The sequence below is a fragment of the Episyrphus balteatus genome, chromosome 2 (assembly GCF_945859705.1).
Source record: "Episyrphus balteatus chromosome 2, idEpiBalt1.1, whole genome shotgun sequence".
NCBI lineage: Eukaryota > Metazoa > Arthropoda > Insecta > Diptera > Syrphidae > Episyrphus > Episyrphus balteatus.
In genome coordinates, this window is record NC_079135.1 from 52,452,055 (window position 1) to 52,475,401 (window position 23,347).

At 31.3% G+C, this 23,347-nt stretch overlaps 1 protein-coding gene across 6 annotated transcripts in view; it reads right to left on the minus strand.

Moving 5' to 3' along the window:
* Nucleotides 1-23,347, minus strand: part of LOC129912300 (somatomedin-B and thrombospondin type-1 domain-containing protein) — a 159,072-nt gene that overhangs the window by 17,136 nt on the left and 118,589 nt on the right. For all 6 annotated transcript variants that reach the window (XM_055990513.1, XM_055990507.1, XM_055990509.1 and 3 more), the window contains one exon: nt 11,366-11,492. In XM_055990513.1, coding sequence (XP_055846488.1) covers nt 11,366-11,492 — 127 coding nt within the window. The remainder of the gene's footprint in view (nt 1-11,365; nt 11,493-23,347) is intronic.

A 23,347-nucleotide genomic window follows, 5' to 3' on the forward strand; every position in this document is an offset into this window, starting at 1 on the left:
AAATCTACAATAATTTAAAATTCCTTTGAAAATATACTGACTTTAAAATTTTCTTCAATTTAATAATTACCTATAAACTTCTTATCAAATATTTTCCTCAATTAAAAAGTTCATTTTAAACTAATTGAAGATCTGTTAGACTATCGAAGTCATTATATTAAGCCTACAACTCTTCTGGCAATTCCTGCTTGTTTTCATTGTAAAATAATTTTCAATTTACAGCAAAACTAGAATCACCCAAACATTAAACGCTTTTTATATATATCGTTGTCGATATTAAACTCCTGACTACCTACCTACCTCTTAACTTTATTTACCTTAACTCTAATAGTAACAACAGTTTCCCTTAACCAAACAATTGCTTGTAATTAATTTACGAATCCTTATTCATTTAAAATTTCCTTCGGTTAAATTTCTGTTTCCAACCGTAAACTCTTCCTACTTTCTACAGCTTAGTAACATAATACGCCTAGGTACCCAGCTATTAAATACGACAATATGTCTCTCAAGTTCGTTCCTCAAAGTTCAGGCAGAGAAACACCTTAATGAAATTCTATCTCCGTCTACGTACCAGTTCCCATAACGAAAGTGGTAAAATCTAAACACAGATAGGTCCATATACTCCATACACAACATACCACCCATCTTTTATCCTTTTTAGCTACCTTACCTTACAACGCATAAGCGTTTAAATCACTGACATTGCCGGAGTCGAGTTGAGTCGATTCGTTTCGTCTCGTCTCGATTCGGAACTGAGTCTTCCCCTACACTATTTGCTGAGTAGGTATGTATCCTTCTTTTTGTCAAAGTGAGGGACTACACAGGGAGTTTAATCCACGTCAGCCTGATGGATCCTTTTAAAACCTTGATGCTGCTTTTTATTTCAATATCGGTACGGAAACGGCGTCCTTCAGACTAAAATTGGAAAATCCATTGAACTATCCTTAAAACAGTAGTTATCCTCGTTTCACCAACTCGCAACTGGAAAATAACAATTTAATTGGACAGGCAACCTTTCCATTTTCTCATTGATTTACCGTATATTGAGTTTTGGTTCACAGAGTCTCCTTGTGTTATATTTTTTTTTTTTTCTTTATTTTATTTTTTTGTTTCTACCCAAGGATAACAAAGAAGTTGGATATTTTTCATCAATAGATTAGATTTAGATTTGATGACAAAAAAATGTCGGTCGGCACAAATACACATGCGGACAGAAAAAAAAAAAACTAAAATTTTCTCAGCTGCTGCTATTGTTATTTTTACCTATGTTTTGCCAAAGGTAACTAATAGCTTTGGCATACAGAATAAATGACTTTTAAGGTTAATAGAATCGACTCGTATATCTTGTACCTTGAGTCGTCTACATTCTACACCTTACCATATCTATGCATGTATATCAGGCTAAGTAATCGGAAATGAATAAATCATTGTGTATTATCTTACAAAAAGGGATATAGACAGACAAGCTTTCCAAACATGGAAACAAACAATAACTCAAAGCTTCGTCATTTATTCAGAGTCTTTGATGGGAGCGAGATATACGAGTGTATGGGGTGAGTTTGAGTAGTGAGTTATGTATATGTTTTTGAGAAAAAAGAAGAAGGAAAGAAATTCCTCAAATAGAATGTCAATTAGGTATGGATTATGTTTTATTGAGTTTTTTTTCTCTGATATGAGAAATACAATCTGGTTCACAGACGTAATCGTTTATTTGATTCATCAATAATTTCTGCCAATTAATCAGAATTATGTCATGAAATAAAACAAACATATCAATATTTCAGAGAAAATTGAATTGAAATTGAATATTATCCAATCATTGTTTCTTTTTTCGTGCTTCCTTTGTGGGTTTTCGGTTTGGTGAATAGCTTCTTTTTTTGGTAATTAATTATGTTAGTCATTTTTGCGAAGGGTCACAGTTTTGTCGAAGCCGGGAAAAAGGCACAAATTCATTGGTATATCAAATATTTGAAGCTCTAAAAGTTATTAATTTTGGTTTATCCCGCACATAAATTCATAAATCTCAAGGAAAACGTTGGCGGAGGTTTTGTTATTTCTCAAATATTTGGAAATGAGTAGCTAATTAAAAGAAGCTGTGTTTCATTTCTGAATTGATGGTTGTATTCAAGCAAAAAATGTTAATAAGAGAAAAGAAGAATTTTTCATTAGTTTCAAACGAGAATAATAAAATTTGGAGATCTAAAGTTAAGTATAATTTTAACATACACTTTGCGTCAACTGAATAGGTTCAGAAGTTCATTATATTAAATTACACTGGCCAACAAGGTATTTATTAACAATAACTATCCAGTTTTTAACTTTAAGTAAAGATTAAATTAGGATTCCTAAAATATTAAGTGGAAGATCATGTCAACTTTTTTCTCAATGTCTTGTAAGGTATTATAAATCGAAAAACCAATTTTGTCTGTTACAACTGAACTGGACTTAAAATACTCAAACTCATTTTCAAAGGTTAATTTTTGTTTGTATTGGTCGTTCCAAGGTACCCACTGCGACATTTTTAGCTTCAAATTTTTTGCTGAACATATATGCCTAGTAGAAGATCCGGCCATATGAATTATCGTTATACCAGTTAAGAGTCCCCGCACACTACAGACTTTCTATCGGCCGATAGTTTAGTCGGGTTGGACTCCTAGTGTGCGCACAGGCAGCCGACTTAAAAGTCGGCATAGAGTTGCCAGTTGCCACGTTTTAAAGTTAATTTTTTGAGTTTTTTCGACGTTTGAGAAATAATTCATCAAAAATCAACATTAATGGTATTTGAATTTTGAAATAACTTTTATGTTAGGCATTAGAGAGCAAAAATGAAATAACTTGACATAATTCTGACTAATGTTTGGTTTAACTTATGTAAGTTTTGACTTCTGTGATTTTTAGAAAAATATTTACATTTCATCAAAACACTGTTCTTCTTTTTCTCCATTATAGACGACATTCATGATCTCGAATGGGATCCCAGCTCTTCCACTTTACTGCCTCACACTACGGCTCCACATGTGGGGTTCGCCGGGGATCAATACACTGTTAAGAAATAAAATGCACGTCTGGGTCGCACGAACTTGCTCTTAGAGTTAAAGTTGCTTAAATTTTTAAGACTTTTTATACAGAAATTTGGAAAATGTAGGTACAAACAAAAATACAAAAAAAAAATTGGTTTTAAAAAAAATAAAATAAAATCTGAAATCAAATTGCCCTCCAAAACAAGAAGGCAGTTTTGATTGGTATATTAAGATGCATTTAAAAAAAAAAAAAATTCAAAATCGTTAGAGCCGTTTTTTTAAAAAAACTAATTTTTTATAAATAATTTATTGAAAAAAAAGTTTTGAAATAAAATTGGTATGCCATTTTGTAGAAATCACTAATCGACATCTAAAAACAAAATTTGAAGATCGTGGATCAAGGAATGTATCGTTTTCGAAAATTTGATTTTTCAAAAAAAAAAAATTCAAAATTTTTTTTTTAAATCCAAAAATTATTTATTTAAAAATTTAATTTTTGGCTTATATTAGAATTACATAAATGCTTCTTCACAAAAAGTTTCGTTTGAAATCGAATAAGCGGTTTCAGAGATAATCGGACTTGAAAAAAAAAACGGTTCTATGGCAGGTACGGTTAATAATGATTTTCAAAAAAATTTTTTTTTCATTAGAAGACAGACCTTGTTTTAAAACTTAAATTTGAATTTTTTAAATAAAATCAAAACAAAATTCATTAGAAGACAGACCTTGTTTTAAAACTTAAATTTGAATTTTTCAAACAAAAGCGTTCGAGCCATTTTTGAGCAATTTCAACATTACTTCTTCTTCTTCCTTTTTCTCGGCGCTGTTATGATCTCGATGTCGAGGGGATCATAACCTTCCCACGTTACTGCTTCACACTAGTGATCCGCCTGTGGGGTTCGCCGGGTTGACCTCAGAAATCGGCGGCAAGCCTCCCTGTTTTGTATTGTTCCGTTTCTGAGGCTAACTGAATGCTGGTGTTTTTGCATTTGCTTGTACCAGGAGTTTTTAGGCCTACCTTTCTTATTATTTCGTGTTGGAACGTTGTATGATATTGCTTTTTTGACGGGGTTCTCAGGATCTCTCCTTTGAACATGGCAATACCAACTGAGTCGGTCGTGTTCAATTTTTTGGGAGATGGTGTTTTTAACATGAAGGCTTCCTCGGATCTTCGTACTTCTAATTCTATCAAGCTTTGTTACTCCTGCTGTCATACGAAGCATCTTCATCTCAGCTGCCGTTAACTTACTCTCATACTTTTTGTACATTGTCCAACATTGTGAACCGTATGTGAGTGCTGGACGCACAACTGCAGTGTAGAGCCTTCCTTTCAGCTTAGGGGGCATTTTTCGATCACAGAAGATAGCAGAATTTTCCCGCCACTTCATCCACCCTACGCTTACGCGATGATTGATATCGTCATCACAAGTACCTTCGTTATTTATCATAGACCCCAGATATTTAACCCTCTAACGGGCAAAATGGTAAAAATGGTCGTACCAAGTTCATATTTTTTTTCCAGGTAGATATACCTTTTATAAGCTTATATTTAAAATTTGCACCCAAAAATTGTATCCACATCGAGTTTTAAGTGACAAATACTGAAGACCGTCTCAAGACGGTCTTGCCGGTTTGAAAGTAAGAAAAAGTACCTAGTGAGATCAATGTTAATTCAAATTTTTTTTATTCAATAAAAAATGGAAACAAATTTTTTAGTTTCTGTGGTGATAATCAAAGAAACAATTTTTGTTTGCTGTGCAACATAAATGAATTTTACACTTGCAACACATTACTTGTGTGTCGGACTTTTTGCAATTCTTGCACCTTTTCTGAACTGCTCTTTTTCCTGCATTAGAAGTAGGTACTCGGAATGGTTAGCAAACTCAGGAATTGATTCTGCTAACCGAACAACAACATTTGATGTGGCTCCTAAATCTGGCTTACCAGGTAGGATGACATTATCACATGCACCATTATACACCCCAAAACGGTAGGCAAATCCGTTCGAATTGCAAAGAACAAACAATTTGATACCCCATTTATGCGGCTTGTATGGCAAATATTGACGAAAATGGTGTTTCGTCTTGGTACTGCACATTTGTTCGTCAACACATAGTCTTGCAGATTTAGGTATCGAATCGAACCACTCGTTTCGTTTGTTTATACGAAAGCTCGAATTCGAAATAAATGGTCAAAGCCTGGTTCACTTTTTTTTCTTCTTTGGGATTCATCTTGGAAGCATAAATATCTTTTGATGGTTAGGTTAGGTTAAACGGGGTGATAATCCGACAAGTCGAGTCACCTCACTCGGATCTCGATGGATCCATTGTGATCCCCAGGGTTAGGGTGGGAAGGAGTGAGGATGGGTAAGGGAAGGTCTTATTGGGAATTAGTGCTAGGGGCCTCCCTGAACCATCCTGAAATTTGGATAAATTTCATTATGTTTTTCAGTGGCAAGGACGAGACGTCATCCAACTCATCGAAGAAGTAATCTCCAAGAGTTGTTTTTTGATGGCAACAAATCGTTTTACTGGCTAACCCTTCTGAATCGCAGGGAACGCATTTTTTAACCAGTAGCTCTCTGTATTGGGATAACGGTTTATCGACATGTACATCATTATACCAATATAATTCCGTATTTCTGCGGAAGAAGTTTTGAAGCCGGAGCTTATATTTTCCGTTAACGCACAACGATTTGTCTCCTCAGTTACCAGATCAATGATCAATGAAACCAATTGAATATTTCCATTGGCGTTTTGAGGTTCCTAACACTCAATGGCAGTGATGCATCACATCAAAACTTCATTGACGTAAAGACACATTGAGCTCTTACGCCAGATCAATTTGGCAAGCTTTTTCGGGTCCTTTGTTAGTGTCTGGCTACACAGTGATTTTTCAATCGATTGAAAAATCACAAGCGGTGGCTACACACTGTTGTGCCCAATCACGTTCCACTTTTACATTTTCTAGGAACAAACGTCAAAAAGAGGAAAATTTGGCAATGGAACTCTACTGCCCTCAGAAAATTCAGTTCCCTTCGTGATCATCTTCCCCCTTCACTCCTCATCCCACTTGCCTACAAACTCACTGCTTAGGCAATTGAAAAATCACCGTGTAGCCAGGCACTTATAGAGTCTCAATTATTGGCCCAGTAGCCTCAAAGAACGGTAGGGGTTTTGAAGCCAGACTTTGAAATGGCAGATGAAGAACATGGGCCCAGTTCTTCAGTTTCATCATCACTCTCCATATAATCGATGAATTCTGCCAATTGAACATTAGTCAATTCATTCAAATTAAATTTTTTGACTGTTCACGTTTACGGAGATCCATCTAATACATTATATTTTAATTTTATCATAAAATATAGCAATAGAACAAAACCAAGGACGAACACTTTTTACACGTAAACAGGCAAGACCGTCTTGAGACGGTCTTGACTTTTTTTCTTCTACAAGACCCATTTCACTGTTTTTTCACTTCAATTTTACTATACCACAAATAAATAACATAGTCTACTTGCAGTAAAATTAATATTTATATATTTATGCCTCTAAGATGTTTTTTTGCACACTTGAAAAATTGAAACTAAATGAATTAATTTTCGCGCTAAATTCAATGAATTTTGATATTCAATTAATGACAGCTCTCACACACGTGGTCGAAGCTGAATGAAAAAGGTATCAAAATGCTAGTAAGAGAAAGTAACAACAAGTTTTTGTTGTTTAAACGAAAAATATTTGTTAAGTTTGACAATAAAGCAAAAAAACTGAAGGCAGTCTTGAGACGGTCTTATCCATTAGAGGGTTAAACTTTTCACACTTGGGAAGCACTACACCATTCAAATAAATGTCAGGAATAGGCCTGTGTGGATCAGAAAATGGGCAGCATAGGTAATCTGTCTTTTTCGTGCTTATGCGGTACCCACTACCTTCTAGAACATCCACCCATACATCAAGTGCTCGTTGCAGGAATATCGGGTCTTCACTTATGATGGCTCCATCGTCAGCAAAGAATAACTGATGCACTTTTGGGTCCGTCACTTTGCCTTCGAGCAGGTAATCAAGAACGGTAATAAAGAGCAGAGGACTCAAGACGCTTCCCTGGTGTACACCTACTGTGATTTCGAATTCTTCGGTCACTCCAGCTGCACATCTTACTTTAGTAACTGCTCCATCATACATGTCCATAATTATCCGCACATAGGTTTCCGGAACTCCTTGTTGTCTGAGGGCCACCCATATCAGATCTCGTGGTTGTCGATCGAATGCTTTTTCAAAATCAACCAATACCACATGCAAATCCTCCAAGGAATCTCGATGTTTTTCCATAATGATTCTGATACTCTGGATTGCATCTGTGGTTGATTTACCCGCAACAAACCCGCACTGGTCATCATTTCAACATTACTAAAATCGGTATATGACAAGTACCGTTATTTTTGGTCCAAAAAAATTAATTCCAAAAACCCCTCTGGAGAGTCTCCAAAAAGTGCTACATACCAAGTTTGAAGTCAATCGGTCCATCCGTTTAGGCTGTACCTCCTTATACAGCCAGACTGACAGACAGACGGACTTCCGGGACCCACTTTTTTGGCATTCTCTACCATCGTTATGTCATGGAAAAATGTTATCTCAACTTTTTTTGTTTGTACGAATGTATAACTTGATATATAGTAACAAGTAAAAGTTAGTAAAAAAACAGGCATTTTGTGGAACGAAATACAGGAAGGCTGATTTTTTTTCAAATCTAAAAGAAGGTTATTCGAAAAGCTTACATAAGTCCTGGTTTTCGGGACACCAAACTCCTGACGAAATCCGCTATTCTGGAAAACGCGAATTGATCTATATCTCCCAAACTATTGGTTTCGAATAAGTTATTCGACCAAAGTTGTAGCTAACATAAACATCATTTTCTGTGCATACACTGTTTTTTCGTGAAATCAATATTTTTGAGGTTATGCCATTTTATTTTTTCGGTTTTTTAAATTTTTTTCTGTCCCTAAGATAGTAACACCATTTTTTCTTATCATAAAAGTTGTAGAGCATCAAATTTCCAATTGTTTGGTAAAAAAATTTATTCCAAACAACAATTTTTTTTTCTTTAAATTTCGATGGAAGCTTATTCTTCAAAAACTAATGATCAAACAAATTAATTTATTAATAATTGATTAATTTATTAATCAGTAATAGTTTTTTCACTTTAAAAGAAATATACCACGATATTGTAAGTATTACCATTATTTTTTTCACTTTAAGTCAAATTTTGTAGAAAATTGCCTATACCAACAAAATGATTGTTTTTTGACATAACGTGCTCCATTTAGCCTTTATTTGTATTACCTCATTGAAAGATCATAATATTATTCAACGATATTGTGGTGGGACTGCTCTTTTAAGTTCTCTATCTTTAGTTTGAAAAATAGCATAATCTTCAAAAGTATAACAAACAATTGGAAATTTGATGCTCCACAGCTTTAATGATAAGAAAAAATTATATAACTATCATAGGAACTGAGAAAAATTAAAAAAAAAGATATTTATGTTAGCTACAACTTTGGTTGTATAACTTATTCATTCAAACCAATAGTTTGGGAGATATACATAGATCAATTCGCATTTTCCAAAATGGCGTTTTCGCCAAAGGGTTGGTGTCCCAAAAACTAGGACTTGAGCTTTTCGAATGCCCTTCTTTCAGATATTAAAAAATCAGCCTTCCTGTATTTCGTTCTACGAAAAAGTCTATCTTTCCTTTATTATGTTTTTTTTTGACATTTTCTCCACATGAATATCGATCTTAAGCATACCTATGTATGTACTTTTGGACTAGAAAATTTTAATTTTGATAACTTTTCAAAACAACATGAAGTTTAAATCAAATGATTTATTTTCTATGAAAATCGGTTGGAAATTGACAAAGCCCTTGGTTATGAAAAGAATTTTAGATTAAAAACAGACCTTACCCCAATTTATTCACACTCCATTAAGTTTAAAATCACCATTTAAAATGGGAATAATGGAATATAAAATGCGATTTGACGGATTTTCAATTTTTAATGGAGGGTAAATAAATTGGGTTCAGAATTGCGAAGATTTTTTTTTTTAATTTTGCGTCTTGAGGCAAAAGTTTTAACCTGTAATATTGGAATATTGAAGACGATTTTTTCGTCATGTGTGGTTTTGGAGGGCTTGCTTCATTTTAAAAATGCTTAACTTTTGTTTGTGGCAGAATTCTACAAAAACAAAATGTAGGTCAACTGAGGCTGCGGGAGAATATCGCTTTTAGATTTTAAAGAAGTGTACCTAACCTACCTATATTTCAAACATGGGTGTTTTTGTTGGCTTTGATTTAAAATAGTAAGCTGCATACAAAATGTTATATCATTGCGTTTACAATTTTCTTTGAAAGAAATTCATTTCGAAAAATAATAAGGTAAATGGATCACGGGTTGAACACTTTTACAGTGAATTTATTGTTTCCATATCAAATTCTACTCATAATTCTGTTGGTATTAAATTTTAACACCAACATTAAAATTTATACATCAATTGAATTGTGTACCTAACGAAAAATATGTCAACTTTTTGACTGTCGAAAAAGAAGTTACTTTGAATTAGGGTGCTTTCTTACAGAACCTTAAAATCCTTTAGTTTATACTTCACAAAATATTAGTTTTTTAAAACAATATTTTAAAAAGCAATTTTAAAAAGCAAAATTTGAATTGTAAAAAAATCATTCAACTCATCAAAGAACACGAATAAATTTTAATTGGTCTTATTTAAAAAAAAAAGTTCTCAAAATATCTAGATTCAGCATATTAAAGTTCCTGAGTTGCCTGAAAATTTATATTTTAGTTGAGTCTTTACTATGCAATGTTTTAAAATTCCATGTTTATGATCAGATCAGATAATTTTTTTTTTCACTCTAGTGCTACAAAAAATATTTATTTAATAGTTCAAGCAATTTTAAATTTATTTCAATTTTAATTGATTTTATCACAAAGCTTCAGCACTAATTGAAACGTTTACTTTTTACTCCATACTTTAACATACACATCATTCATACAATGATATAAGATATATCAACAGTATATTTACTCCACTTTACAGAACAAAGAATTTTTCCACTTGAATGTTTTGTCATCTCTCCTCTTTGTCGCAATCGCAATCCCAATCGCACCCACATGCAAACTTGAAATCCTTAATATTGTTAAAATGTTAATTGATTTATCAGCAGCCAGCATCCCTTAACATTTATTTTCATTTTTGTTTTTATTTTATCTTAAATCAGATACTTTTCAAAGTGCCAGATTAAATACAAATACATTCACAAAATTCTTGATAAATTTAAAACACTTATACAAAACATTATACCTGCATTATAGAATTATATAACTATGTAGGTATACATACAAATTTCAATATGTTTACTTTGCATCCTATTCCGCATCGGAACCTAATAACCTTATATGACTTAGTAAACTCCCTATTCCTTTATATCAAGGTAATTCCACTTTGATGATCTTCAATTTGAATTTAATTTTTCCTCAATAAACTCGTGGGGATAACCACAGGGATGTTCAAACCAATAACAAGCAATTTTCCCTCAGCTACACAAAAATACACAAGAGAAATAAAATGGTAATCAAGTTTCCAAGGTCCTTTAGTCAAAACAGATTTACCATAACTCAATCAAAATTTACTTTTGTACCTATATATTCCTCTGCAGAGTTGCGAACAACAAACCCCCCCCCCCCCCCCTCCCCCTCTTGTCACTCATTCACTTATATTCTTTGGGTAAACTCATCAAAGTTAATAATTTTCACATTACATGAATTTTCCATTCCACAAGCCGGAGGACACGCAGCAAACGCAGGAGAAAATGTGTTTTCTTAACAAGCCTTAAACAAAAACAGGTTATTACATCCTTGCGTCGTCATTAATGTCGTATGCAAATCAGTCTAAAGCTGTCATTACATTTTATATCTAAACAGTATGATTGAAGTATAAATTACTTTGCCATTATTCAGGTTTATCTCCAACAAGGACGATGATGATGACGAAGGCTGACAAAGGATATACCTATTCATATACCTTAGCTCTGGTCGAATGAAAAAAAAAAAAAAAACAAACAGAACGAAAAAAATACAAAAATATCCTTCGGGTGTTTTATAAGTCATTTCTTAGTCTATAAAAAATTATTTCCTCATGTAAATTTATTTTGTGTATTGAAGTTATGTTGTTTCAAAAAAAAAATATATATATAAAGAGATGGAGTGTGAAATGGACCATTGTGTTTTGTTTTCACATCAAACCGCATTTTATAAGATAAATTTGAAATTTACTCACTCGTGTTCTCGGTCTCGATTGTGTTTGTATGAGGCCCTGTAGCGTAGTCGTAGATTCCGCCTGGTGTCGCTGCTATCATTGAAATTATGGTTCTTTGAGAGTTCTGCTGGCAGTAAAAGCGCCATCTCTGTAATAAAGCGAGAACATTATTCATTTAAGATGCAAGAAAAAGGGTAGCTGCACACATTTTCATCATCCTCTGCTCGTTATATTCAAATAACATTATGCAAAATAAACGAAAAACCCAATTAGCTTTAGTACCGTTTTGAGCCCCTCTCTTGCAGCGCACACTCTGCGCAGGTTGATTGAGGCAATATAAATTTTTTTACAACCCATTTTCGGGATGTCTGCTTGTTAGGATATCTCACTTCTTTAAATTTTATGTACATTGCTTTGCTACTTATATTCTATTAAATTGAGTCATTCAGAAATTCAACCGAAAACACAGTTATTAAAATAATCTGAGAAAAATCTAAGACAAGGGTCAATAAACACATTTTTTTGGGACAGAAAAAATGTCCTCTAGGTTTTGTGCACATAGTAAATAGTAAATATTCGTTAGGGAATAAAAAAAAAAGACTTTTATTAATTTGTTCCCTTATAAAAGCAATCTTTTTTGCTTTATCATACATGGTTTATCTTTTATCAGATGATGTAGAATTTAGTGTGTCTACTTAATGTTCACGTTCAGCACAAATATGTATGTAATATTTTCGAGAATAAAGACTAAACTAATTAATTTTGGCTTAAGAAAAAGTTTTACCCTAATTACCTCGAGTTCAGATTGTGTAATGTACAAGAACATGTAAAAGTACATGAACGTATAATGTAGTTTAATTACGAACAAACAAAATGTTTATTTTTTTTTCTTTTTTTACTTTTAAACTGATGGTAGTACGAACAATTTGGGAAATTCGAATACGAACAAGAATATGAGAGAAGCACTTAACATACAAAGTAAATTATGATAAATAAAAGTTTTCAGAAGGTTTATTTGATTTAGCTTACCCTTTCTGAACCGTAGTTATAGTGCTCTCATATTCTTCTCAATTAAGTTTGTCTTGAAAATATGTAGGTACTTCGAATTCTTTGAAAATTCTGAGGACCCACAATTATATATTTTTTGTTTAAGATCAATTCAATTTCAATATAACATTTGCTGGTTTATTTTTTTTTAAATATTTTAGTAAACAAAGTTTAAGTTTTAACACATTTCAGACTTTACGTGTGACTATCTGAAAATTAGGCAGTGGTAAATAAAGTTGTCCTTTAAGAAATAATAATTATTATAATTAAATAAATTATAATTTATTATGTTTTTAGAATCGAACTGTTTTTGAATGTTTTGGATTTTTGTATATTGCACAACTAGGTTGAACTTATTAACGTAGTCTTATAGAAAAATTTACCTTGAATGTTAAAGGGTTTTTCAATAAAAACAAAGAAAAGAATTAGTTATCGAATTTTAAAATTTTCTTAAAAAGAAATTTAAAAATATATTGATATAAAACTTGTTTTTTACAATAGCAGGGAAAACAAATACACTGAAGAGCAAAAAAATGGATTCAAACTTTGCGTTCTGTACAAAGGATAATGGATCAGGATGTAATTGACATACATGAATGTTTACTGTATCATTAAAAAGCTTGAAACAAAAGGCTTAAGTCAATGCTAAAAATTTAAAAATCCGTTCTCCTTAAAAAGATTCAATCAACATATATGAAGTATGTAAGGCAAAAAAGACTGAAATTGAAACAGAGAGCATCTATAACATGCACAGTGAGCCTGAACAAGTTTAAGGTTGACCTAAAATGACGACAAAAACTTAAGATGAGGCTTTGTTCCTGAAGGCCTCAGCAATCATAATCCGTTTTTACCAAAATCGGATTAGCTTCCTTTTTCGAGATACCCCCCGTAAACGTAATTCATATCAACGCAAGCCTAAAGGGGGAGACATAGACCCTCCCTCCCAAAACCAAAAATGATTGTATTGAATACCTCTACTAAAAACCGTTTTCAATTCTCGGCGCCTAAGTTATCATACTCGAGCCTTGCGTTGATATGAATTTTTCTCGAAAAAGCACGTTTACGGGGGGTATCTCGAAAAAGGAAGCTAATCCGATTTGGTAAAAACGGATTATGATTGCTGAGGCCTTCAGGAACAAAGAATCATCTTTAGTTTTTGTCGTCATTTTAGGTCAACCTTAAACTTGTTCAGGCTCACTGTGCATGGAGTGCAATTTATTGACAGATAACGCTAATACTATCGTATGCATTTTTATGTTTTACAAACAATTTGAAGTAAAAAATTCAAGTTTTAAAATGAGACCATAAGACTTTGAAGACAAAATATTTTTCCATTGCAATTTTGTTTTTAATAGGTATACGAATTTTATTTGATTCCGTTATTTTGCTCCTTAATGTATCTAATCTAAAACTATTAGAATTTTGCCATTTTTGATTTTTTTTTTCATTTGAAACATTTTTAAACAGGTTTCAAATAAAGAATATCTTGTACACTGTTTTTAATATATTATTCTGGTATGGAAATTTTATTATGTTCTTAAACAATTTTTTTTTTTTTTTGAAATTATGAAAGATTTTATCACGTATACATTTTTTGAAATGTAATTTTAAATAAAATTAACGACTGATGGCCAATTTCATAAACATTTAACAGGCTTTAAAATTTCAAATGACGTTTTTGTATGGAACAAACGTCATTTTTGGATGTAAAAGCCTGATAAATATTTAAAAGTACTTTATGAAATTGGCCAGAGTCGATTGTACTTGCTGCTATGTTAAAAGTTGCTTCGGATATTAAAAGATTATTAAAAATTCTGAAAAGAATTTTTTTTTAAAGAAACTTAAAAACAAAGAATTAAAAAAAAAACAATAGTGACCGTTTTTTTAAATATGTTTTTTTTTTAATTATAAAAAAAAAGAAATTGAAAAAAAATTATACATATGCCATCAAATTCATTAATTTTAAATAAAGTTTTGTGTTTTGTTTAACAAACGAAAAGAATAAGAGCGAGGCACAAGAAAAACTGTATTTAACGAAACGAAACACTGTTTTAATTGCAATCTTTTTGAAGTTTTTTTCCTACAGATCGAAAACGGTCTGTCAAATCGAAAAACCGTTAATGTAATAAATAAAGATAATAAAAAGATCTACAACTTTTACTTCAAATTAATTTTCAAAAAACCTCAAATGAAAGAGATATGACGAAAATAAGAAAATCACCCTTTGACTTGTTTCAAAAAAACCACCCTAACTCTTAAACCGAAGGTTTAATCGAAAAAACTTATTTAACATATTCTGTAGGAAATTAAATTATCTTCAAGATTGCTATACATTTTTTTCAGCTGATTCCAATAATACGCGAGTTATGTGAAAAAGTAAAATAAATGCAGGCAGACTAAGGTATTCGTCATCACCATGACCCAGACTACCTCTGACATTCATATGAATCGGTTACCTCTCACGCAAAAAATCTGCTCCCGGCTCTCGGTCTATTATGTTTACAACTTTAATTTTTAAATATCATCTTAAAATTTCTTTTTCCAGGTGCTGAAACAGTTTTATTTCAGATTGCGTAATCAGTTTTTGAAAAAAAAATTCAGAAGTATCAAAATTCCACGAAATATATCAAAAATATGACAGGCAAGCTCAATTTTGGCTTCGGAATCAGCACACGAAAATAGTTTGAAAAAGAAAGGTTTGGTTAAAAGGCGATTTTCGTAACAGACCAGTTTTATTATTTATGTTACTATGTTGTCAAACTAAATTAAAAAAAAAAATCTCATTTTCATTGCCTTTGCCTTTATTTTGGGCTAATATCTATCACAACAAAAACATTACTGTTAAAAAAAGAGCCAAGTTATCCTATGTTGAAATTATGCTGGCACAAAAAGTACTGAGATGTAAAAGTGTACCAAGTTCTAAAGTTTGGGTTCAAATTCGTATCAATAAAATTTTGATTGTTCTCTTGACAATTTTTCTTAACCATCGATTTTTAAAGTTATTTCAAAAATTGCCAAGTAAACAATCAAAATTTTATTGATACGAATTTGAACCCAAACTTTAGAACTTGGTACACTTTTACATCTCAGTACTTTTTGTGCCAGCATAATTTCAACATAGGATAACTTGGCTCTTTTTTTAACAGTAATGTTTTTGTTGTGATTTCACTACTTTTTGCAAGGTATGGCTGTAGAATATAAAATCTCTTTATTTGATGAAAATTCAGTGAAAATGGGTGGTTGTCACGCCCCTGCCTGAAATTCTCAAACTTTAAATTTTTTCCTTTGTGTAAACTACTAGCTCCACCATTCTACCAAATTTCAAGATTCTACGACATACAGAAGTGCTCTATAATATTTGATGAAAATTCAGCAGGAATGGGCGGTTGCCACGCCCCCTGGCTGAAATTCTTAAATTTTAAATTTTTTCCTTTGTGTAAACTACCAGCTCCACCATTCTACCAAATTTCAAGATTCTACGATAATCAGAAGTGCTCTATAATATATGATGAAAATTCAGCGGAAATGGGCGGATGCCACGCCCCCTGAATTGAAAATCTCAAATTTTCGATTTTTTCCTTTGTATACACCACAAGTCCTATCACCGTGTAAAATTTCAATTTTCTACGATATCGGGAAGTTCTCCATAATTTTGATGATCTGTCAGTGAGTCAGTTACGGTTTTTGCGATTTTTGAAGCCCTATATCTCAGAAACTACTCATCGTAGGAGGCTGAAATTTTGTGAGGTGTTTGGTTTTGACGAGCTCAACAAATGTAGTGAGTTTGAAATTTCTAGCATCTTTGGTGTGGAAGTTAGAGGGGGGTCGAAAATGGCCTGAGTTGTTTCCTGTAAATAAGGGTGTAGTGAAAAAAAGTTGCTAGAGAACTTGGCTGGGCACTACCGTGCCCCTTGATATGTGGAAATTGTTTCACTATTTGATAGAATATTATTTTTCATTTAGTTGTAGCGGTGGATCCTCTGAGAAATTATGAGAGACTCGGTAATCAAAAGTTCTTGCGGTAAAGTGTGGTTCAAAATTTTTGTCGTCAAAAATTTCTACAATATCAAATTTTAATTGAGGAGCCTTATCCGGAGTTAAGCAACAACATTGTTAGCTATTCGGAACGATATCGAGGGTATTGTATTGAAAGAATGGCTGGTTTCTGTTTCGATGTGATCAATTTGGTTAACAGTTTGGTGATCTGGAGACTGCCATGTCCATTCGGTATTACTGGGTATATCAAGCAACTTAAAAAAAATTTCGGATTTTTTTTATAATTTCCAGAGGATAACAAGCTCCATATTTTCAAAGATGCACTCAGAGAACATAATAATTATTATCGGGATAACTATTAAAATAGTTATTTTTGACTAATAGTCAATCGAAGTACTCGTATTCTCCAAATTACATGAAATAGTCAATTTCAACTATTAAAATAGTTATATGTGACTATTGAAATAGTCAATAATGACTATTTAATAGTCAATAATGAATGATATAGAAAAATGTACTATTTACTTGGTAACAACTCTGATTTATCAACCCAACACAAAATAATGCTGTATAATCAAGTACTAAAGCCTGTTTGGACCTATGGAATCCAATTATGGGGCTGTACAAAGAAAACAAATACCGAAATCATCCAAAAATTCCAAAACAAAGTCCTTCGTGGAATAGTTAATGCACCTTGGTATACATAAGAAACAGCGATCTACATCGTGACTTACAAATAGAAATGGTTACAGAATTTGATAAAAAATACGCTGTATCGCACAATCAGAGACTGCAAAGTCATACTAATTCTGAAATGGAATCCGTCTTGAATATAAGAAACCATGTTCGAAGATTAAGAAGAACCAAGCCTCATGAGCTTATGGTCTAAAAAACATGGGAAAGTATTAAAAGTTTAAACTTCCCCCAAAGTGATTGTACAAAGTTAAGAAAGAAAAATCTGATGTCGATCTTTCAAGATTGGTCCTGATTAAGAGGTGGTTTTAGTGGTTGAGAGTCAAACACTACTTGGTGTCGAATACTGCCAAGTGTCTTTTGAAGATTTCCTCCTGTCAAAAAAAAAAAATGAATGACTATTTAAAGCAGTTATCCCGGTTTTAACTATTAAAATAGTTTTTTTTTTCTCTGTGTGGGGAAAAAATTAATTCAATAAACCACAAAACTCTCTTTTCTTTTCCATGTTTCCATAATTTTCACCCTCAAGGAAACTTTATTTCTCATTGTTTTTTTTTTTTTTTGTATAAAACTTGTCGTCAATTAAGTGGCTCAGGGTGTATCTGACTACAAAAAAAAAATTAATATCGTTGAGTTTTATCAACTTTTACATCTTTTCATTGAAATGCAAATGTTATGACGTGAAAATAATCATTTTTTTCTACACCTTGGTCTTTAACAAAGGGTGTTCCATAAAATTAATGTAAAAATATGTAATTTGAAAGTTAAGTACCTAATTACCACACTCATGAGTCCGTTGGTATATGTATCCGCATACACCTACCTAAAACATGCATAGCATACATCTACTCTATGAACCTAATATGTGTATAACTAACTATTCGGTCTTCAAGCTATATACGGCTAAGGTGTAAAAAAAAGTATTGTGTATGCTCGAAGAACGATAGCAAGCAGGAAAAATATAATTTTGATAAGTAGTGTGTAGGTATGCGTGGGTTTGGTCAAGGATAAATGAGTCATTACTGGATATAAAAAAAGGTGAGAAGGAAGTGGCTTTCGTAATTTCATGCACGGTAATGAGATTTTTTCAGAGTTCTTTGGGGGCAAATTTCGTTCACGCCAGGGATAACTTCAACATAGTTTGTGAAAGTTCTTTTGAAAGCGTCGAAGTATATTTCCCAAAGTATATGCTCTCGGTTAATGTGTGCTAAAGCAGATTTTTATAAAAGTTTTTTATACTATAGCTAAACTGAAAAGGAAGAGAGACCAATTGGGAGCTTTGGTTTGGGATTTACTTTGTGACAGCATAAACACATATACTTGTATAAACACAAATATAGATTTACCTACCTACTTTTATTCATAGAAAATTCAATTTTGGTTCTGAAAGTAAGGAATTTAATATTTTAGCATATATAGGATGTGGTTAATGGAGTAATGATGAAAAAGTAATGTTCTCAAAGAAGAAAATGGTTTAAATTGTTGCTGTTATCAACAGTTTTGTTTATGAAAAAAAAAAAAAAAAACAATTTTAATGATTTTCAAAAGCACCAATTTAAAAGGTTAGGAAAATCTATCTTAAACAAGTTGCTGATGTAAAAAAAAAACCATTTAGTTTTAATATAAAATGATGATAATTCGAATCAAGCTTATTTTGTAAGCTAATTTACCAGTTTTCAACTATCTACCCTCACAAAAGTATCCTAATTCTATAAAAAAAAACATTAAAAGTTTCATAAGCTTAAGGTGTGATAAGGGCTGCATTTCAATGTTTCTTGAAACAATATTCAATTTAAGAAGAAATATTAAAAGTTATTTCCATTCGACAAAAAAAATGAAAACTTTTTAAGTCTTTTTGAAAAAAATAAAAAAAAGTAGCTATATGCACTTTGGAAAGCTATGTACTTTTAGTTTTAATATTCTCTCCTTCCTTCAACGACCATCCTTGATTATCGCTCATAACAAACATCAAAATAAAATCTGGTTCGCTTTCTCTTCTTTGTTCGCCTTACTACAAGAGATGGGTAAATGTTAGCAACAACTTATTTTCTCCTAGATTTATCTCTTTTTATTAAATTCTAATGCTTTTTAAATAGAAACAATTTCCTGCACCACTTCAGTTCAGCGGACACTTCACTTAGTTTTATAAGAACATCCTGGGCCCTATTTCACCAACTTACAAATTTGTAATTACAAGTAATTTTCACAATATTTGTGAAAAAATCGATTAATTTTGTTTCACCAGTTTCTTGTGATCACAAAATTGTACTTGTAATCTACAATTTTAAATTTGTGAAAAAATCCATTTTCTGTTTCACCAAAAATTGTATTTTACAAGTAACAAATTTGTAAGCTTTCAAGTTTCTTGTGGGTTTCTGTTTCACCAAAAAAAAAAAGTTACAAGTTTCTATTTATTTGTGAAAATTTTCTACAAGAGTCAAGACGTATGTCATTTTTGATACAAGTTTGTAAAAACCGTATTTAGAGTGATTAAAGTGTTTAAAATGGCCTTATGCCGAAGGCCATTATTATTATTTTTAGAAAAGCTATGTTATTATTATTCAGGGTGAAAAAATTTTTATTGCAACTGAAAAATATTTGCATTAAAAAAAATATTTATTGCAAATAAAAAAATTTGCTACAAAAAAAAATTAATTGCAACAGAAAAATATTTGCATTGAAAATAATATTTTTATTGCAAATAAATATATTTTGAATTGCAAAAAAAATATATTACAAATAAAACATTTTCTGCATTAAAAAAAATAAATGCAAAATGTTGTGTATCAAATATATTTTTTAATATTCGTCAAATCCCTTACAGTTTTGACTTTTTTGAAATAACTAATGTAGGTATGGTCAGATACGCATTGTTTGATTGATATTTGGGGTATACGCATTGTAAGAAATTCATAGAATTTAAGAAAAATATTTAATGCACACACATTTTGCCTTAATTTTTTTCTATTGAGAAAATTTTTTATTTTCGATAAAATTTGTTTTAAGTATATTTTAATTTGCAATAAAATTTTTATTTTCAATGCAAATATTTTTCAGTTGCAATTATATTTTTTTTGCAAAATTTTTTTTTTGCAATAAATATTTTTTTAAATGCAATTTATTTCAGTTGCAATCAATATTTTTTTAATGCATTTTTTTTTTATTTGCAATAAATATTTTTTTTTTGTTTATTTGTAATGAAAAACAAATGCTTTAAAAATTGGTATAGCATTTGTGCTTCAAATCGAATGAAAACATCACAAAATATCTGTTTAAAAAATTTTCCTGATCGCTATAACCTGCCTCTTAAGTATGAAAAATTCGTTCTCTTTTGATCAAAGAGGCTTGTTTTTATTTCTCATATTTGTAGTTCTTCATTCCTTAAATTATTTTATTAATTTTCCTCACTATTTACAATATTATTATTTTACCTTTGGTTTTACTTCTATAAATCCATGGATGTCATTATAAAATAATCCAGCAATACAAAAACCTTAATATACATACCTATATATTTACAATTTTGTTTGGCATTTAAAAAATGTTCTTATTTGATTAAACTACTAAGATATGACAGTATTAGTTATTTGACAATTTTCCGTTTAAAATAGGGTTGCCAAATAAGAGCTCAAGTTTAAAAAATGGCAATCCTATTTTTTCATATTCTTATCAACTTAGTTTTCATTTGAAACAAATTTTAACTTCTGTCGTTATGAGTTAAGTAACTCAACAGTCACAGCTAAGACTAAAACGAGCTTTACAAGTTTGTGAGAAAAACTTGTTGTTTACAAGAAAAAAATATATTTGGTGAAACGGTAATTCTACAAACTTGTGGTTTTCAAAAGTTAGTTGTAATTTTTTTTTTCGATAATCACAAATTTGTGAATAACTTATTTGTACTTTGTGAAACAGAATTTCATTGTACAAATTTGTACTTGTGATCTACAAGTTACAAATTTGTGCTTGTAACTTGTAGTTGGTGAAATAGGGCCCTGGTTGTGATTCTGTTGCTTTAAGGGCGTATTAAAGATTCTTTCATGAAGATATGTATATATAAAAAAAAAAAATTGCGTTTGTAATAAAAAGTGACGGTTGTTGAACAAAGATATTTCCTTTGAGAGACATAAATATAACCCCAGCCCAGCAGCGGTTGAATTTTGTATTAAATAGAAACCATGTTTACCAGATTCAACTTGAATTAAAGTTGCTAAGCATAAATATAGAAGACAATTGGGCACTTTGAAATAGAGAGTATGGAATTTGTATCCATAGGTACATAAACAATTATTTTTTGTGATATTACGCCACTTTTATTTATATTCCAATCCGGAAGGGCAGATGTAAGAGTTTTTCTTTTAAGAAAGTGTTTTTAAGCATTTTAAAGCACTTGAACATGAAAATTATAATAGAACCAAAACCAAAATTATTTGACCATCACCCACAATTTTTTTGGACTTTTATTATCCTTATATCCTTAAGATCAACAGACAGAATATAACCGGGGATACCCATAGAAATAACTAAATTAGTCAATCAAAATATTAAAAGGCTTGGAGTGGCTTTATCTTGAAGAGAAAAGATACTTTATGAATCAAAAAATTCCATCATCAATGCCTAAAATTGGGTTTGAGGACTTTTTTATATTTTCGAGAATTCACTAAATTTTCAATCCTGGTCTTCTGAGCAGCACTTATGGTAAGTAGGAAAAGATAAAAAAAAAACAATTGGAATGCAACTTTTTCTTTTTTTAATAAAAGCTTAAATATTTATTTTTAGAAGAAAAGTAAATAACTAAGACTGGGAAATGTGAACACGTTTCACCTTAAATTTTAAATGACCAGTGGAAATAGTAAAAAAAGATCAATTAATTCTATTATTTTCTCACCATTAAACATTTTTTTTAACGATACACGATTTCAAGCACTTTAAAAGAAATTTAGCTTATTACAGTTTATAAAAATAAAAATTTAAATTTAAATTTAATTCTCAACGGTATCTGCCATACCTATGAGTAAAATAAAAAAAAAAACTTATTTTTCTCAAAAACTTAAGGTTTTAGTTTTAATTAAGCAAATAAGCTCCTACTTTTTTAATAAAAAAAATACTTGTTTCAGACTTTCTCTGAACTGATTTCAAAAACACAATATAAATGGCTGCGTTCCTTTGGGGGAATTTATCTACTGCTTTGTACTTAAAGCTGCTTTCAACTACTACTCATCTATTAAAAAAGTAGTTCCAAACAGTTTTAAGTGCTACGCAGTAGATAATGTTCCCAAAGGAAAGCAGTTTATATTTATTAAAAATGTTAAATGATTTTGGTCACGAAAAAAAAGTACGCCTCGACACTATTGAAAGTACGCCATGACCACGACACTATTAAACAAAAACTTCAAAGGATCTTTAATACATTTTATATTCAGCTTGAAGGTAAGACGACCGACGGTTAGGTTATGAATGTTTGTTGTAGTCCATTAAATGATCGTGAAAATTGCCAAAAAAGATTGCTTGTTAGATTAACGCTAACAAACTGTTTAGTTAGTTTAATTTTATCAAGGATCAAGATGGCTTCGATATGAAATTGCTTCGTTTTCAAAGCATTTTCAACACAAAAAAACTTTCTCATTTCAATATTTTAAATTTCAAATGAATAATAGATGTTTTTTAATGTTACCTGCATCACAGATGTACTAATTATTAAAAAAAAAACTGAGGGCGAACTTATCCTAAGCAGAACAAAGAAGTTAGTCCAGTGGTTCCAACCGAAGAATCTTTAGTCCTTTTTCAGAAGCAATTTCTCTCAAAAAATTTCCACTGCTCTACTGTTTACTATGAATACATTTGTACACTACACAAACACAAGTGGAGTACTTTGAGGTAAAAAGCGCTGGTTAGATGCCTGTTGGTCGAGAGTATGGATTGTGGAAGCACCACCTTAAGTAAGGATTATAAACTTTTCAATCCTTACACATACTAGTATGTGGAACAACATCGGCAACATATGTATGTATATATCTACTTTCTAAATCAACATTATTCAACAGGTTTACTATTGTAAACCATTTCAACTTATGCGAACCCGAACATGACTATTGTTCTATTGTACAAAATATTAGAAGCAGTGTGAAAGATTAACACTATTGAGTTTGTATTTTTGGATCGGCATAGTATTGGATTTAGGGTGGCACTTTCTGCCGAAAACATTAAAGGGACTGAGCAATGTAAATAAAATTAGCTCCAACAACAAAATTTTGCGTTTTTCACTTTATT